Source organism: Mustela nivalis (assembly GCF_964662115.1).
Source record: "Mustela nivalis genome assembly, chromosome: 10".
Taxonomy (NCBI): Eukaryota; Metazoa; Chordata; class Mammalia; order Carnivora; family Mustelidae; genus Mustela; species Mustela nivalis.
In genome coordinates this window covers 6,864,192-6,882,364 of record NC_139029.1, presented here as the reverse complement: position 1 = coordinate 6,882,364, position 18,173 = coordinate 6,864,192, and the positions used below count along the sequence as shown (strand labels likewise).

Here is an 18,173-nt window from a genome sequence, read left to right as displayed (position 1 = left end):
AGGCAGGGCGGGAGCTGCCAGTGGCCTCATGATCCAGGCAGGCATCGTTCCTCGTTCCTCGGGTAGAGGCCCCGAGGGACTGTAGTCTGACACCTGGGGCAGCCTGCTCAGCCTGGGGCACCAGGGAGAAGCAGCTGGAGCCCTAACTGCCCACCGGGGCTGGGGTGGGCCACCTTCTCTGGGCCTGGGGGCTCAGGAATGCAGGCCTCGGGGCTGCCCGAGACCCTCACCAGGCCCCCTCCCTCCTCTAAGCTGCCTGCCCTTCAAAGCCTTCTGTCTCTGCCATATATAGTGAGGGCTCAGCTGCCTCCTGCTATTTTTAGCCCCTTTCCCTGGTCCCTGAACCACAGAATCTAGCAGCCAGAGCCCACTCCTCCCAGGCTGGGCCCCCTACCCCACGCAGCCTGGGGTCAGGACAGTGGCCACTGGCCACCCTGTCCAAGGAACAGCCACCTGTTGGCTCCTGGAGTCACTCTGCTCACCCTGCGGGTCAGGTGCTGCCTGTGACTGTCCTTCTCACACGGACCTGGGAGGCGGGGATGTGGGTTGGGAGGTGGCCCCCCATAATCGGCCACCCTGCTGGGGTCCTGGGCCACCTCTTTTGCAGCCACGCCTTCCCCGGCTGTCCCAGTGTCCTACTGCTGAGTATGCCCGGCCTTGCTGGTTCAGGCGAGAATGCAGAGAACGTGTGTGTCCCTGAGGCGGGTGTGGGCCTCACCATTCTAGGTGCACCTGCCCCTGATTCAGGCACAGCACGTAGTAGGTGCGGAGTGAGTTTCTGCACGGGATGAGCCGGTCTGGGCATGCTTGGAAGCCACACGTGTGCTGTGGTGGAAGGTCGTGTGTGCAAGGAGGCGGGTCCCCACAGGAGAAACCCCGGCAGAATAGGATCGGCTTGCCTCCACCACCAGGAGACTCGTCCTAGGGAGATGCGTGCAGGATTTGGGGTGGTTTGTATCCGTGTGTGTGTGTGTGTCTCTAGAGCTGGGCAGGTAGCCAGGGACGTGCGTGTGTGTGCACGTGTGCACGTGTATTTGCTCACATCCCTGTGGAAAGGTTGCCCCGGACTGGGCACAGGGGGCCCCCGGACGCACTGGAGTGAGCGCTGCTAGGGCTGGCAGGCCCAGCCTCACAGGCCCAGACTCTCCTCAGGGGACCACCCTCACACACAAGCAGTAGATGGACAGGGGAGGTGCGTAGGACTCCCCCTGTCATAAATCTTCGCTGAGGCTAGGAGCCCTGAGTGAGTCTGATTGGACACCTCAGCAGGGCCCCTGCCCCCTCCGCCCTGCTGTCTGGGACCCTCAGTCACCGGGGGGCCGCTGCGGAGCCAAGAGACCCGCTCCTGGGGAGGCTTGGGGCAAGCTGTCCACCTCCCAGGGATGAGGGGCCGTATGTCCACTGATGGGGCCCAGGGAGAGTCCGCCAGGTGGGCTCAGCCAGTCCCACCCCATCCCTGTCCCCAGTGGCTGCATCAGCTCCTGGGGTCCCTCCTGACTGCCCAGACGCCACCCCTCGTCCCTACCTGTCCCCAGCCCCTGTGTCACCCCACCCCAAGGAGGCAGGTTGGGATCTGGCCTTACTTCCAGTAAAGTGACTTCTCTTTCATATTAGGCCAAGGCAAGAGAGAGGAGACATTTATGAAACTTTGTTTAATGTACTGAAAAGCCATCGGCCAGAACATTTAGGAAATTGATTTTCCTGGCATTGATGAACTCGTTTTATTTTACCCCGGTATTAATTACTTTTTTTTTAAACAAATTAATTTAAGAGTCGTAAAACCTAACAAGTGAGCCAAATGTCCATAGATCATGTCGTGCTCCGCCCCCTCCCCACGCCAGCCTCCTCCCTCCGTGGGTGGGGGCTCGCGGGGAGGGGGACCCCCCCCCCCAGCCCTCGGCCACCCTGCTCCCTCCCAGAGGTGACTAAGCTCTCCCTGTGCTACAGGAGAGGCCTCCTCACTCCGGGACTACGCAGCTTCCACCATGACTGAATTCCTCGGCATGTTCGGCTATGATGACCAGAACACGAGGGACGAGCTGGCCAGGAAGATCAGCTTCGAGAAGCTCCAGGCGGGCTCCACCCCTGAGGTGGCCACCTCCTCCGTGCTGCCTGCTTCCGAGGACGCCCTCAGCAAGCGGGCGCGCTTCTCCAAATACGAGGAGTACATCCGCAAGCTCAAGGCCGGCGAGCAGCTCTCCTGGCCGGCCCACAGCACCAAGGCCGAGGAACGGGCGGGCAAGGAGGGGGCGGGGCCTCTGCCTGGCCTGCGGCTGCCCAGCAACACGGCCCACCTGGAGACCAAGGCTACCATCCTGCCCCTGCCGTCACACAGCAGCGTCCCCATGCAGGGCCTGGTGGCCCGAGCCTCCAAGTACGACTTCTTCATCCAAAAACTGAAGACAGGTGACAACCTGCGGCCCCAGAACGGAAGCACTTACAAGAAGCCATCCAAGTATGACCTGGAGAACGTCAAGTACCTCCATCTCTTCAAGCCCGGGGAGGGCAGCCCCGATATGGGCGGGGCCATTGCCTTCAAGACGGGCAAGGTGGGGCGCCCCTCCAAGTACGACGTCCGGGCCATCCAGAAGCCGGGCCCCGCCAAGGTCCCACCCACCCCCAGCCTGGCCCCTGCGCCCCTCCCCAGTGTGCCCAGTGCTCCCAGCGCCCCTGGGCCAGGGCCTGAGCCACCTGCCTCCCTGCCCTTCAACACTCCTGAGTACCTGAAGTCGACCTTCTCCAAAACAGACTCCATCACCACAGGAACCGTCTCCACTGTCAAGTAAGGCACCCCCTGTCCTGAGCTTGGGACTAGAGTCGCCGGGAAGGCCACTCTCTGCCTCAGAAGGCCAGCCCTGGGCACACATCCACTCATACCTCAGACGCATCCACCACGCCCAGGTTCTCATACACATGCTTGCACACATGTGTGCGCACACATGCACACTTATACACACACGTAATCGCTCATGGCTCGGTTCATGGGCAGACATCTAGCCGTGTGCACACTTGCTCTCGCATGTGCTCGTCCGCCAACATGCACACCGGGGACTTCTGTGACCCCCGTTTCCCAGTGACAGGCTTTCTCCACCTCAGATGCAGCCTCACAGTTGGCTCGGGAAGCCCCAGTCCGGGTTAGGGGTTCTGGGCTCCGAGCTGGTGACCATGGTTCCCTCGAAGCCTGGGCCCCGGGGAAGGCAGCGAGGGAAGGCACGAGTCTGCGGTGGGGAAGAGCCCACTCTTTGCTAACGCCCAGGCCATGGCAAACTGCTCCCTGGATCAGCTGTGTGGCCCAGAGGCACCCTCCCCCGTGCCGCTGTCCCCCTGGAGACAGACCCCAACCTGGGAGTGATCTAGGGAGCTGCCCGCTGGCCTGGGAGGGGGCTTCTGACCAGCTAACCACACTCTCTTGGCACTGCTCTCGCCCCCTCCCCTGGGTCGTCCCAGCATCCTCCTGACTCCCAGTGTGCAACAGGGGCCAGGCCCCCGCTTCCAAGACTTCCTACCCAGCTGGACTCCAGGTCGGGCCCACCACTCGGGTGGAGCCCTCCAGCCAGCCAGCTTGGGTGGCCCTGTCTTTGCCACAGTTGGGCTTCTTGAACCTGAGCCAAGGTTCCGCCAAAAGCGCTTTTCAGTCCCACCTTGAGGGCCTCAGAACATGACAGAGCAAGAGAGGGAAGGGTCAGGGCCCCAGGTCAGGGAGCTGCCCCCTAGATGCTCCTGGGGCATGAGGCTACCCCCATCCGCTAATCAGCTGTGCCCTGTGTGTCTCTTGCCAGGAATGGATTGCCCACAGATAAACCAGCTGTCACTGAAGATGTAAACATTTACCAGAAATATATTGCCAGGTAGGCCCCTGGGGAGGAGACAGCCATGGAGAGAAGGTGGGTGGTGCCAGGAACGCCTGGGGACTGTGGGACCGTAGGTCCATCTGAACACCAGAGCCAAGGTGCCTGCTGCTTCCCCACTCTTGTGCGCTTCTGCCCTCAAATTCCCCTGAGGGACCCCACCCCATCTCAGAGCCCTCGCCCCTTAACGTGTTCTGGGCTGCATGTCTTCAAGCCCTAGGCAGTGCCACAGTGTCCGAAGGCCACAGGGGAGCCCAAAGCCCCGCAATCACTTACAGAGTCTTGCGTGGGCTACAGACCAGTGCCGAACCCTCGGGGATGAGAAGGGTGTGGGGGATGGTCCTCCCAGACCTGGCCTGGGGTGATCCCTGAGCCAGGCCCCGCAGCCCGACTCTAGACCCACTCCTGTACATTTCTGAGGCAGTGGGATGGGCAGGTCGAGAACCTTCACCTCGACAGATTTCCCCCCAGTCAGGTCCCTCACTGCCAGCAGCCGATGGGGCAGCACCTGGCGGGAGCTCTCCCCAGCCTCTGTCTGTCTGCGGATCTGCCCGGTTCTTCCCAGCCCTCTCTGTCTTTTCGGCTTCGCTCCGTTCTCTCTATTATTATTATTATCATTATTATTAGGGCCGCAGCAGATGGCCCTTTTGGCAGCTTCAGCGTAAATATGTATTTGCGAGCTGTTCTCTCCGTATAAGGGGGTCTCCAGCTCTGTCCTGCCGGCTGAGACCGTCTCCTCCCCTGCTGTCATCACGGGCTCTCCCCCCAGAGCGGCCTCCCCAGGGTAGCCGGCGCCTTCGGGGCCTGGAGAAGGCACGGGGTTTCCCAGGAGCCAGGCCGCAGCCGGGCTGCACGGGGCTCCCGGCTGCCGGGTTGGCTGGAGCGTAGCCTCCCTGCCGCAGGGCGCCGAACAGATGCTGTACTTTAAAAATTCATAACCCTGGGCTGTTTCAAGTGTCAGGAAAGCCTAGGAAAGAGAGAGGCTTTAACACCTCTCAGCAGCCGGGCCCGCCCAGCCTGTATCTGCTGCACCTAGCTGAGCCCTGGGTAGGGGGCCAGCGGTGGCCCCTGCAGGAAAGGCAGTCGGGCCACCATGGGGGCTCTTGCCCTCACCGCCTCACCCCGTCCCTTCCCGTCCTATCCTGGCCTCTTCCCCTGTCTCTACTCTGACTTTTGGCCTGCCCTGGCTTCTTCCTTCCCACCTTGGTGCTAGGCTTGTGTGCCTCCCTGGGCCCTCATCCCCAGGGCAGGGGGCAAAGGTCTGCAGTTCAGTGGCTCTGGGATGCACAACAGGTGCAGTCACGTCCCCTGCCTTTTTTAGGCCTCTGCCATTTCACCCCTACAGATTACCTCTGCCTCCCACCCCTGTACCCCAGCACAGGGCCTCTGAACCCCAGCAGCACTTCCCTGAAGTGTAGGCACAGATTTTTCTCAGCTGCTCGGGCCAAGAGCCTGGGAAGTGTCCTCCCTAGGGCTGCTGGCCAGAGAGGCCTGAGCCCACCTCGCCTCCTCCCTGCAGGTTCTCGGGCAGTCAGCACTGTGGCCACATCCACTGCGCCTACCAGTACCGAGAGCACTACCATTGCCTGGACCCCGAGTGCAACTACCAGGTAGGGCCCGGTGGGCACCAGCCCTGCCCCCGTGTGCCAGCTCCAGGGGGCAGACAAGCTTTTCACAGGTGTGTTGGGGGCGCTGAACCCAAGCAGGCAGAGAACCCAAAAAGCCATCTGATAGGATCCAGAGCCTTCTGCACGCCCGGGACAGTGACAGAAGCTCCCATTCCCTAGGAGCCCACCCTGCCCCAGGGATGGAGCCCGTGAGCTAAGGCCCCTTTTGGGACGCCTCCCAGTGTCCTCGTGAAGTCCGGACTCCTGTACCATCCAACCGATGATCACACTGAGGCCCAGACAGATTGTTGCTTATGGTCAAACCACCTCTGGTCCGTGCAGAGCGGGTCGTCCCCTCTTGCTCAACAGGGGGCCCGTAGACAAAAGTTGTCCTCACGCCCCAGAGCCCCTGCCTGAGGGGCCCAGCCTGCTCCGAGCTTTTCCACTCGTGGGCATGACTGCGGGGGAGCCTGGCGGGAGGTCAGGCAGGACAGGGTTGGGGGTTGGGGGCTCCGGAACCACTGGAATGGCTCCGACTGGGTCCCCGGTGCTGGCCTAGAGGCCACGCAGGCTGCCTCTGCCAGAAGCAGGATTGTTCCCTGGGAGAGCTGGGGGCCCCGGTCTGGGCTGTGGGGTGAGGGTAGGGGCCGGCCCCCACCGGGTGGCCGGCCCCGACCCACATGGCGCTGTCCCGCAGAGGTTCACGAGCAAGCAGGACGTGATCCGGCACTACAACATGCACAAAAAGCGCGACAACTCCCTGCAGCACGGCTTCATGCGCTTCAGCCCGCTGGACGACTGCAGCGTCTACTACCACGGCTGCCACCTCAACGGAAAGAGCACCCACTATCACTGCATGCAGGTGCCCACCCGCGGCGGGCCGGGCGGGGCCGGGGGCGGGCCGGGCGGGGGCGGGGCCACCCCCGTGGCCTTAATTGGTGCGGGCGAAATTCAGGGAGCTGTTTATACAGACCAACATTTTTCAGGCTTTAACACCAAGAGCCGCATCGCAAATGGTTCCCGAGGAGGTTTTTGTTTAATTCTCTGTTTTAATGCCACGCAGAGTCTGGGCTTTTTCAAGGTGTCAGGTCCCGGGGGAGCGGCTGGGGGTTGCACATAACAGCAGACGTGCCTCCCCCGGTATTTGTCAGGGGGTTGTTATGGGCTCCGTGGAACAACCTGGGCCAGGAGCAGAGGGGGGCTCGGTCTCCGGGCCCTGAGATGGTGCAGACACTGGCACGGCCCAGCCTTCAAGAGTGCTCGGATTCCACGGGTTTTTACTCAATATGGCAACGTTGCCTGCCGTGGCCCAGCCCGGGTGGGGTGGGGAGGGCCCCATGCCAGGAACTGTCCACTCATTGAGTCCCTGGGCTGAAGGTGACTGCCAGGCCCCCCAGGTCCAACCCTGCCCACCGCTAGGGGCTATGGAAAGAGAGGCACCAATGAGGACCCCGAAGTCACCTCCTATAGGAGGGAACTGCCACACCTCTGCCCGGAGGGGCGTAGGAGAGGCCCTGAGGACAAGCCGGCCCTCAGCACAGGCAAGGCCTGGAGGGCTGGAGAGGTTAGAGACTCCCCGCGTCCCAGGGGGACGTTTACAGGGCCGACGACCCTGAGCAGGAAGGTCAGTGGCCAACAACACGGCAGCTCTGGCCTGGGCCCAAGGGCTCCTGGCCTCAGTTGCCCCCACGGCCGTCCTGCCTGCAGGTGGGCTGTAACAAGGTGTACACCAGTACATCGGACGTGATGACCCACGAGAACTTCCACAAGAAGAACACTCAGCTCATCAACGACGGCTTCCAGCGCTTCCGAGCAACTGAGGACTGCGGCACGGCCGACTGCCAGTTCTACGGGCAGAAGACCACCCATTTCCACTGCAGGTGAGTGGGGTGCCAGCCGGGGGGAGGGATGGACCCAGGCCGGTGGGCCCGTGCGGGGGGCTTGGGGTCCTGCTTCCTCAAGGCAGTGGGCACAGGGGTGGGGGTCTGCCCAGAAACTCCTCCCGGGCTCCCCCTTCCCCGAGGCCCTGCAACAGGCTCCCGACGTCCCGTCCAGGCGCCCTGGCTGCACGTTCACCTTCAAGAACAAGTGTGACATCGAGAAGCACAAGAGCTACCACATCAAGGACGACGCGTACGCCAAGGACGGCTTCAAGAAGTTCTACAAGTACGAGGAGTGCAGGTACGAGGGCTGCGTGTACAGCAAGGCCACCAACCACTTCCACTGCATCCGCGCCGGCTGCGGCTTCACCTTCACCTCCACCAGCCAGATGACCTCGCACAAGCGCAAGCACGAACGCAGGCACGTCCGCTCCTCGGGCGCGCTCGGGCTGCCGTCCTCGCTGCTGGGCGCCAAGGACACGGAGCACGAGGAGTCGAGCAACGACGACCTGGTCGACTTCTCGGCCTTGAGCAGCAAGAACTCCAGCCTCAGCGCCTCCCCGACCAGCCAGCAGTCCTCCGCCTCCCTGGCCGCTGCCGCCACTGCCGCTGCTGAGGCCGTGCCTGGCGCCACCAAGCCTCCCAACAGCAAGATCTCCGGGCTGCTGTCCCAGGGCCTGCCCGCGTCCATCCCGCTGGCACTGGCCCTCTCCAACTCGGGCCTGCCCACCGCCGCCCCCTACTTCCCCATCCTGCCTGGCCGGAGCGGTGCCTCCCTGCCTGTGGGCACCCCTGGCCTCCTGGGGGCCATGTCATCGGGGGCAGCGGCCTCCGCAGCCGCTGACACACCTGCTCTGGCTGCCTCGGGAGCCGGCGACTCTGCCCCTGCGGCTGCCTCCTCTGTCCCGGTGCCCCCCGCCTCTATCATGGAAAGGATCTCAGCGAGCAAGGGCCTCATCTCACCCATGATGGCCAGGCTGGCCGCTGCTGCCCTCAAGCCCTCTGCCACTTTTGACCCAGGTGAGCAGGCTGGGCCCTGCCCAGGAAGCAGGCGGCTCGCAGACCCCCGGAGCCCACAGCGTCAGTTTGCGGAGCGGAGTGGGAGTGGGGGTGGAGGCTGGCGAGGGGTCTTTCTACTCTCACACCCACGGTCCCTGCCTGCTCAGACCCCCAACTTGCCTGGCCTCTGCCTCCTACTGTTTATTTGCTCTTGGGGGGTGGGCCTCATTCTGGCCTGCTCACCCCACCCCAGGCAGCTCTGGTCCCTCATCTGTGAAGCAGAGGTGGTTAAGCCTTTGCATCCTGAGGGCAACTGGTCCTTGCCCACTGCTCTGACTTTTCACCTTACCTCATACCAAGTCTGGCCCCTGATGAGAGCAGTCCAGAGGCTCATGTCTCCCTAGGGCCCCCTCTGTGTCCCTGGATGGGGCAGGACTTCAGGGGTGGCCAGTGGGGTGGCCAGACTTCAGGGATCCCTGGGATTCACTCTTGGCCAGCCCCTCGAGGCCAAGGACATCTTGCCAGTCTCTCCCCGTCAGTCGGTGCCATCTGGGAGAACGTTCCGCAGCCATGGAAAACGTTCTGGTCTGCGCTGTCCCGTATGCAGCCGCTAGTCACAGGGGGCTGTTGAGTGCTTGAGGCTGGCTGTGTGGCCAGGGAACTGGATTTCTACTGGAACTAGTTTAACTGAGTCACGCCTGGCCAGTGGCTGCCATGTTGGACAACACAGCCCCGGCATCCCGGTGACACCTCCGCCCTCCCTCTGGCTTGCTGTGAGGCGTGGTTCCCCTCGCTTACATTTTTAGTCTTTGTAAACGTCTTCTGTGTCTCTGGAGCTCTTTGGCTTTTCTGTTTACCTGGCTCCTGTCCCCTGCCGCCCCCAGCCTCCCTTTGGCACTTGGCTGACAGAAGTCAGCGGCCACTCCATCCACTCACTCAACAACCACTGTGCTTGCTGGGGGCCACACACCTGGCCAGTGCTGGGGCACAGCAGGGACCCAGAGTCCTGCCTTGTGGAGCTGAAGGACCAGGGGTGATAGTCTGCTCGCGGGCACTGGACTTGGACCTCCGTGGGCCAGCTCCTGAGCCCTAGCACCCTGCTCCTCTGTGAGAGCCTCTCGAGACCCCCCCCCCAAACCCTAAAGACCCTGCGGCCTTTCCCAGGGATCTGCCCAGAACACCCGGAGGGCCAGCCAGTACTGGGCGGCGGGGCCAGGCAATGTCCTGGGGGACCTTGAGCAAGTGACTTTGGGGACCTCCCAGCATGTGGATGTTGAGTTCCAAAAACTCGTCCGTCCCCTGTGGGACGCTCCTGTCAGCTGGAAGTGGAGTGACCCACCTTTCATTCCAGGTGTGGGAGGGACAGCAGGACCACGGCTGGGGTGGAACCCACTTCAGGGCCACACGGGGCCACACGGGGCTCCGTGGCCAGACTGGCAAATTCTTCCTTTTCATTAGAAAAATCTACCCCCAAAACAAAGGTGAAGGGAAGGGGAGGGGGCCCGTTTTCCTTGATTTTTTAATAAAATGCCACTTGCTGCCTGTGAACCAGCCCTCTGTGAGCCGCAGTGCCTTGGGGCAAAGTAATATTTGAGCCACTTGGGGATTGTGGAGAAGGACTCAGTGGACACGTTCCCGTCAGCAATTTCTTCTGCTCAGCCTTTCCCCCAAGGGCTGCACCCCGCCAGCTCCCACCTAGCCCCTGTGCAGCCCGGCCCGGCCGGGCTGGGCCTCCTCTCCCTGCCCCGGACAGCTTGACGGCCGAGGTCACATAGTTTGAACCACTCTGATTGGCTGTCAGCTTCCATAGCCCTGACAGGGCAGATGCCCCTCCTAGGCATGCTCAGTGGAAGGCAGGATCGTCGCCCCGGCAACAGTGGGACAGGGACGTGGAGGGGGCGCAGCTCCCAGTCTAGATCTGCCACTTTGCCTCAGCATTAACAGAGTCTTTAATAAAAGCCTAAGCGGCAGCCCCACAAATTGACTGTGACAGTCGGTGGAGAAAATGAAGGGCCCCCACCCCCGTGCCAGCCCCCTCCCCAGCCTCCCGCCCTTCTCCTCCAGGAGGCCCTGAGCCAGGACAACTTTGACATAATTTTGCAATAATTATCACTTGAAGAATTGCCACACAGGGGTAAGCGTCACAAGCGATCATGTCAGTGGGGAGAATCGCTGACCGGCAGCCAGGGCTCCCCACGGCCCCCGGCCCACCCAGCCCACTGTCCTCCCTGCCCAGCAGGGTGAGGGGTTCTGGTTCATGCCCAGAGGAAGCCCTAGGCCCCTCTAACACCCTCTTCCTTCCCCTCCCCTGTAGGAAGCGGGCAGCAGGCCACCCCCGCCAGGTTCCCCCCGGCCTCGGTGAAGCAGGAGCCCGGTGAGAACGCTGGTGCCCCGGTTCCCCACGAGGTCTCCCAGGACCGCAGTTTAGACCTGACTGTGAAGGAGTCCAGGTGAGGCCTCCCAGCTCTGCTCCAGGTGACAGGCTCTGGGACAGCACCCCTGGAGGCAGAGCCCACAGAGGCTAGCGGGGGGTCATCCTCCTGCCAGGCAGATGGAGCCTGGTGGGGTGGGGGGGGGAGTGGGGGCCAGGGCCCGAGGAGTGGGCTGGGAAGGGTGAGTATCTGGGCTCAGTCCCACGTACATCCACGCTAAAGCCCCTTGGTCTGTATGTTCCAGTAATGAATCAAATGGCCACGCAGTCCCGGCAAATTCATCTCTTTTATCCTCGCTTATGAATAAGGTAAGGACCATCGATCACACGCCCCCCGTTCCCCCACCCAGAGAAATTAAAGCTACGCTGGGGGGTGGGGGGGATGTGTTTGTTTTTTAATGTTTTGCCTCTAATAAGATGAGTTTGTACCATTTAAATTTTGAGGCCATTTTTCATCGGATATAATTTCAGAGCCACTGCTTACAAATTAATTTAATGAACTGGCTGAAGAAATATATTCCAGCCTCTGACACCCTTTTTTTCCCTTCAGATGGAGGGCTCCAAAAGCTTTTCCAGAGCCCTCTAACTTCTTCTGCTCTCAGTTATTAATTTTATTTATTTATTTTATATATTTTTTTGTTTGTTTAAAAAGAGGTGGGGGAGGGGCCCTGAAGTGGGAGCAAAGCATCAATTTCCACTTTTCGGGTTGAGTAATGGTCTCGGACGCCTTCCGCAGAGGTCGCTCCAGAATATTTATTTTAAATAATGCAGGGTCTTTGTAAATTATACATCATCTCAAATATATTTTCCCCCTTCACATGATAAATTTGACTACAGCAAGATTAATTTGGTTACCGCACACAAGTGACTGCTGAAGGAACCGGGCCCAGGCCGGACCTCACGGACGGGGGTCCCGGCTGGGCCCTTGGCAGGAAAGGAGCCCCCTGCCACCCCCTGCCACCCTCTGCCCTCCGCCCCAGGCCCCAGGCCCTCCGCCTCCCCTCCCTCCCTCCCTCCTAGCTCTCTCGCTCTCCTTTACCCTTCTCCTTTACCCTTCTCGGGTCACTGCCCCCTGCACCCTCTGGTTCCTTCCTGTCAGGGCCCCACGCTCCATGTGGGTGGAGCCTTTACACGCCCCCCACTCCCCTCCGGGCCAGCAGCAGCGAGCCATCTTGATCTCACCCTGTGAGCCTCCCTCCCTCCCTCTCTGCTCCTCCTTTGTGTGCCTTCTCTTGTTCTCAAGGAATTCAGAGGGGCTCCCCCCCTCCTCCTGCACTTCTTTTGAAAACCTGGCAGGAAAATAACCAGGGAGCCACGAAGTCTGGGAAAAGCTAGGCTGGAGTGTGTGCCCAGAGTCTTGGCCTTACTTGAGTGATGGATCGTAGCACCCCGGGGCTTGTGTGGAGGAGTCCGGACATCTCCATGGGGCCAGGGTAGTGCTGCACGTTGCCTGCGGCGACCTCCATTCAGAGCAGGCTTGGCTGTGGCCAGGTCTCCGCTCCTCTCTGTGGCTCTGGTCCGCTGCAAGAGGCCCAAGGGGCCCAGAGCTCTTCCTTCTCCCAGGGCAGCCACGTTTGTGTCCTGAGGTCCCCAGCCTCAAGCACAGCCCCTGTGCCCTTCGCAGATGTCTCAGGGCAACCCCAACCTCGGCAGCCTGTTGAACATCAAGACGGAAGCAGAGGGCAGTGCTGCCATGGAGTCCTCGCCCTTCCTGGGCAAGGCTGTGAAGGCGCTGGTTCAGGAGAAGCTGTCCGAGCCCTGGAAGGTGTACCTTCGAAGGTGAGGGGTTTCCTGGCAGAGCAAAGGCGCAGGGAGGGCCACGCTCACCTTTCATGGTGGCCACTGCCCCCAGGGTCTCCTCTGACCAGCAGTTCCTCTGCCAGGTTTGGCACCAAGGACTTCTGTGACGCCCAGTGTGACTTCCTGCACAAGGCCCACTTCCACTGCGTGGTGGAGGAGTGCGGCGCGCTTTTCAGCACCCTGGACGGGGCCATCAAGCACGCCAAGTGAGTGGGGGTCCCCGGGGCCCAGCCTCATTCATCCCAGCCGGACTCCGGGCTGGGTGGGGCCGGGGGCTGTACGGGCCTCTAGCTGCCCTGTGTGCAGCTCCCACCAGACCTCAGAAGCTGAGCTGGCTTCTTAGAAGGTACTGCCTGAGGAAAAGGCAGACTTGCCCTCCCTTCCACCAGTTCAACTCCCAGCAGGGCCCTCTGAGCCCGCCCAGGCTCCACTTAGAGACCTGGAGCAGAGTCTGCTTCAGTCCCCCACCCAGTGCGGCCCGACCACAGATGTTTCCTGCAGAGTCAGCCAGAGAGACCCTGCTCTGACCAGGCAGGGACCCTGGGTGAAGATCTTTCTAAGCCACAGTTGTAGATTTGTAGATTCTCTTTGACCTAAAGATAATGAAATTAATTTGTAAACCCACTGAGCTGAAAAGCAGCAGTCCAGCCGCCCAGCATAACTGAACCCAGAACTTGAGGACATTTCAAACAGATCGAGGCTGTGGGACCCTCGCTTGGGCTCTGCTTCCTCTTAGGCAGCCCCAGATGCTCATCTGCAGGTAGCCAGCTTCGCCGAGGGCTGAGACCCACCTTTAATTCTCAGAGCAGATTCTGGAAGCATGAACTTTGTGCACCAGGGCCTGGTGTCCCTATCCCCTGCCCCACTCCGTGTAGGGAGGAGCTAGGGACAGCCACAGCAGGAAGGTCACAGGTAGGAAGGTGCAGTTAGGGCAGAGCCAGGAGCCCAAGTTCAGGCCCAGAGGATACAACCACTTGTTGTCCGTCCTTCCTTCCTGGTAGGATCACGCCTAGGGTTGGAGACTTGGCGGGGGGACACTGGGCCCCAAGGTTTGTGATGAGATCAGACCCCAGGAAAGGCTAGCTGCTCGGGGCCCTTGTCACTCCCCACCTGAGACGTGGCTCCGGCCTATTGCAGCTTCCACTTCCGGACGGAGGGAGGAGCAGTGAAGGGGAACACGGAGGCCTCCTTCCCCACCTCGGCTGCTGAGACCAAACCTGCCTTGGCCCCGTCATCCCCTCCAGCGCCTCCTGTCACCACAGCCACAGTGTCCTCCCTGGAGGGTCCCACTCCCAGCCCGGCCACCGTGCCCTCCACCCCCACGCTGCTCGCCTGGAAGCAGCTGGCTTCCACCATCCCCCAGATGCCTCAGATTCCAGCGTCAGTGCCTCACCTGCCCACTTCGCCCTTGGCAACGACTTCTCTAGAAAACGCCAAGCCCCAGGTCAAACCCGGATTCCTCCAGTTCCAGGAGAAGTGAGTCCCTCGATGAGCCGGGAGTCCCACGTCCCCCGCATGTCTCGGGAGTAGGTGCTAGCAAGGGCAGCCGAGGCCCAACTCCTCACCCTGCACTTAGCCCTGGCTGTCCCCAGCCTCTCTGGGACACCGTCACCGGGCAATGTCCTTCTAGCCAAAGATGCTGCTGCTTGGACTTCCCCGCTTGTTCCCAGAGCAGCCAGCTGGGGTGGGGGGAGATGGTGGTGGTCGTGGCCGCTGTTCCAGAGGGGCAGTGTTGACACTGCGAGGACCAGCTTAGGTGGGCTGGGAGTGGTAGTCCTTGCCTTGCAAGGAGGGCTGCGTCTTGCCCTGGGCCTCCTTGTTGGTCTCGGTGGCTCGTGTTCATGGCCGACCCTTTGCAGAACAAGAGAAGTCACGGGTGGGGGCGAGGGGGCTAGGCGCCCCCCGGGCCCGCGCCCATCTGCATGATGGCCTGAGCTCTCAGGGGTGGAAGGGCCCCTCCTCACTGGATGGTGGTGGTGCCTTGTGGCGAGAACGGTGACTCTGTATCGTTATGTGTGCGGTTTCCTGTTCTCAATAAAAGTAATAAATTGGATGTGAACACACATGGCCTGCGTGGCAGCTGTCCTCCCTCTCTGAGCACCTGGGGCTGGGCCACGGCATGGAAGGTCCTGCACTCCTCTCCGTTCCCCCCCGGGCTTCCTTTCCTCCGTTCCGCCTCCCCTCTGCGGCAGCCCTCGTAGTTGCCACAGTATGGCCAGGTGCCCACCCCGGGGCCCCCGGGGCACCAGCCATGCCGGGGGCCAGGGTGGAAGGCCAGCGTACAGCGTCCTCCCCACCTGTCTGCCCGACCATGGGGCAGGCCGTGGGGCAGGGCTGCTGCTCCTGGGGCCGGCCAGCAAGGGGGCTTGGCCCAGCACCCCTCTGCTCTCCGAGCTCCCCCACTCAGCCGGCCTGTGAGGTCCTCTGAGTGGACGGGAGCCCCACATCCTGGGCCAACCGTGGGGGGCCCCCGGCAGCCGTGCGCCTCGGCAGGACCCAACACCAGGCACACATTCCCAATGGCCAGGGCCCCGTGGTAGCTGAGCTTCCTGGTAGGGCTGCCCACCCATCTGCACCCTGTCAGTCAGCCACACCCAGGGCAGTGCCTGTGCCAGGCCAGCCAGGCCCTCACTGGCCCCCCGCCAGGGCTGGCAGCACCATCTCTCATTTTCACATCCAAGAGGTTACTGCAGCCGTCCTTATCTATAATCCTGAGGTGTGGCCATGGAAACTACGTGTCCCAGCATGCAATGCTCTGGGCAGCCTGCACAGTGCAATCCTTCCTGCCCCATCCAGTCCAAAAAGAAGGCAGGAGTGCATGCTGGGATCTGTAGTCTCCTCTGGCCAAAGCCACTTGCTGCTCAGAAGGGCAGCTCAGGGGCCATCCTCTGGGCTGCGCCACGGGGGATGAGGGAGCAAAACCCCGACACGACAAATGTCAGGATGTCAGAAGGGAGGGCCCTGGCACTGCCAGTGACCTTCTGGGCTGTGGTTTCATTCCAGCGACCCTTGCCTCACGACGGACTGCAAGTACGCCAACAAGTTCCACTTCCACTGTCTCTTTGGGAACTGCAAGTACGTGTGTAAAACCTCCGGCAAGGCCGAGTCGCACTGCCTGGACCACATCAACCCCAGCAACAACCTGGTGAACGTGCGAGACCAGTTCGCATACTACTCCCTGCAATGTCTCTGCCCCAACCAGGTTAGCATGGGAGCGGGGGAGGGCTGGGGCCCGGGCCTTACGCCCTCCACCCTGGAAATGGCGCCGTCGGGCCTTGGGCCCTTGGAGGCTCCTGGGCAGGGGTCCAAACTGGGGCTCTGTTGGTGAGGGTCGTCACATCATTCTAGCCCTCAGTGGGGACCTCATGCTGAACCACTGCTCTCTGCTTGATATCATTCCACCCACTCTGGAACTGTGCTCCCTCTCCCCAGATGCCTGCCCACTGGACAGCTAGAGATTGAACTGTCCATGCCGCAGGCAGGAAGGGCAGATCAGGTTCACCTTCATGAAGGCCTACCCTGAGACTAGCAGGGGCTGTTTGTCAGAACACCTTGAGGAGGAGTCTGATCCCAGAGCTGAGTGATGCGGGAAAGAGCACGGGGATAGATTAGTGATGTCTGCTCCGGGTGTGAGATCAGTAGTGGTGGGCAAATCACCAGGTCGATGTTTCAGTCAAATGACAAAAGGGACATACTGCTTTTGGACTCGTGAAAGGCCTGTACCTGATCATGTTTCCTGATTCTGAGCACGGAGGAGGGCCTGCCATGGCCCAGAGGCGGGGGCCAGGTGGGAGCTCAGAGAGGCTACTGGCCTGCTACTGGCCTGCTCCTGACCGCCCCCCGCCCCTTCCTGCAGCACTGCGAGTTCCGGATGCGCGGACACTACCACTGCCTCCGGACCGGCTGCTACTTCGTGACCAACATCACCACCAAGTTGCCATGGCACATAAAGAAGCATGAGAAGGCAGAGCGGCGGGCGGCCAACGGGTTTAAGTACTTCACCAAGCGCGAAGAGTGTGGCAGGCTAGGTACTGGCAGCCGGGACTGGGGCGGCAGCTTGCGGCAGGTGGCGGGGTGTAGCTCTGGCCCCTTCTCCTGGTACCACCTCTCCTCCCTGCCTCTCAGGCTCTACGATTCGTTAACATCCCAGATCTCACAGGCTGGACATTGTCACATGGGGAAAACCATCCAAACAAAGAGTCCTGGAATCGGGGCGAGGGTGATTTGGAGTGCCCCAACCACCCCCCACACCCCCGGGGAAAATGCCACATGGGCAAAGTCAGGCCCTGAACCTGCTGCTCTTTCCTTTTCCCTTGGGGCCGTGTGGGTAACGTAGGAGTTCCTAAAGTGGGCCGCCCTAGGATCTCTTTCCCGGGCTTGCACTACAAGGGCTTTGTCCAGAGCGGACCCTGCTTTGTCTGCCCCCGTGGTCGTGGAGCGCGCGTTATCGAGGGACGGCTGTGTGTGGAGTGCACTGTTGCAGGAGGTGGCAGGGCTGGTGGCAGGCAGGGTTTAGAACGTCTGCTCTGGCCAGCACGGTGCTTGGTCGGGGGGAGCTGGTAGGACAGGCAGGGCACTGTGGTTCAGCCCAGTGTCTGCGACCTGGGCGACTCAGAGGGAGGTGGCCGTAGGGTCGGGAAGGAAACCACATGTGCCCTGAGCTTCTCAGCAGATGCCGGGGAACGGAGTCTGCTTTGAGAGTTGGGCCCTCAGCTGGAAAGCTGGCCACAGCCCCCAGCCAGGGCCCCTGAGTGGGGGTGTCTTTTGGGCTCCGCCATGAGCGGGCAGAGGCCAAGCCCACCCATGTGCCTCAGGATAGAGCCACATGTTCCCAGGCCTGCTGAGGTGGGGCAGGAATCTGCCAGAACAAACTGGAACCCGGAAGGCAGGTGGCTGTGAGGCAGGCAAGCAGACCTCTGGGCGCAGGCTGGGCCTGCTGGGACTCAGGTGGCCAGAGCCGAGGTGTGGCCGCTGCCTCTGCTGACTGCCCCTTCCAGAGGGAGAGGGTGAGACACCCGGGGCGACTGCCAGAGAAAGACAGGAAACAAACCTTTTCTTTCAAGTATTAATTCAAGAAGAATTCATGGCCCCGGAGAGGGTTGGTAACCGTGGCAACAGATGTCAATATTCGGTGGCCCGTGCTGTCCTCGGGCTCAGCTTACGGGTGTCGGGGTGCTCCGTAGCTGTTTGTATTTACTCAACTTTGGGGGGTTTGGGTGGTAGTTGGGGCCAAACAAAGCTGGGGGGTGATATAAGACACCTGGCCAGCCCCGGTGCCATGGAGACGGGCAGGCCTTCACCTGCCCTGTGCCGACACTGGCTCAGCCCTGCCTGCTGTTTGTTCTCAGCCCAGAGCCAAGAGGTGGGTGGGGGCAGGGCAGAGGCCTAAACAGAGCCGGGGACAGGCACCGGGGCTCCCCAGAAGGGACTAGGGGACACATCTCGCTTGCTGGGAGGGGGCTGACCTGGTGGATGGGTCACTAAGGTCTCTCGCCTGGAGCCCCAGGAGGGGCCGGGGATGGAGGCCCAGCCTGCCATGGCACACGCCCTCATGCCCCCGGGGATGGTGGAGCACAAGCCCTCGGAGGAGGAGGTGGGGGGATGCCGT

The 18,173-nt window shown here is 61.6% G+C and overlaps 1 protein-coding gene across 6 annotated transcripts in view; it reads left to right on the top strand.

The window, feature by feature from the left end:
• The window catches only part of CASZ1 (castor zinc finger 1), a 144,131-nt gene that overhangs the window by 120,886 nt on the left and 5,072 nt on the right, over positions 1-18,173 (top strand). For all 6 annotated transcript variants that reach the window (XM_082687595.1, XM_082687597.1, XM_082687596.1 and 3 more), the window contains 13 exons: positions 1,948-2,782; positions 3,780-3,848; positions 5,368-5,458; positions 6,153-6,317; positions 7,163-7,335; positions 7,511-8,355; positions 10,649-10,784; positions 11,011-11,074; positions 12,390-12,544; positions 12,649-12,771; positions 13,703-14,041; positions 15,569-15,767; positions 16,422-16,593. In XM_082687595.1, coding sequence (XP_082543721.1) covers positions 1,948-2,782; positions 3,780-3,848; positions 5,368-5,458; positions 6,153-6,317; positions 7,163-7,335; positions 7,511-8,355; positions 10,649-10,784; positions 11,011-11,074; positions 12,390-12,544; positions 12,649-12,771; positions 13,703-14,041; positions 15,569-15,767; positions 16,422-16,593 — 3,366 coding nt within the window. The remainder of the gene's footprint in view (positions 1-1,947; positions 2,783-3,779; positions 3,849-5,367; positions 5,459-6,152; positions 6,318-7,162; positions 7,336-7,510; positions 8,356-10,648; positions 10,785-11,010; positions 11,075-12,389; positions 12,545-12,648; positions 12,772-13,702; positions 14,042-15,568; positions 15,768-16,421; positions 16,594-18,173) is intronic.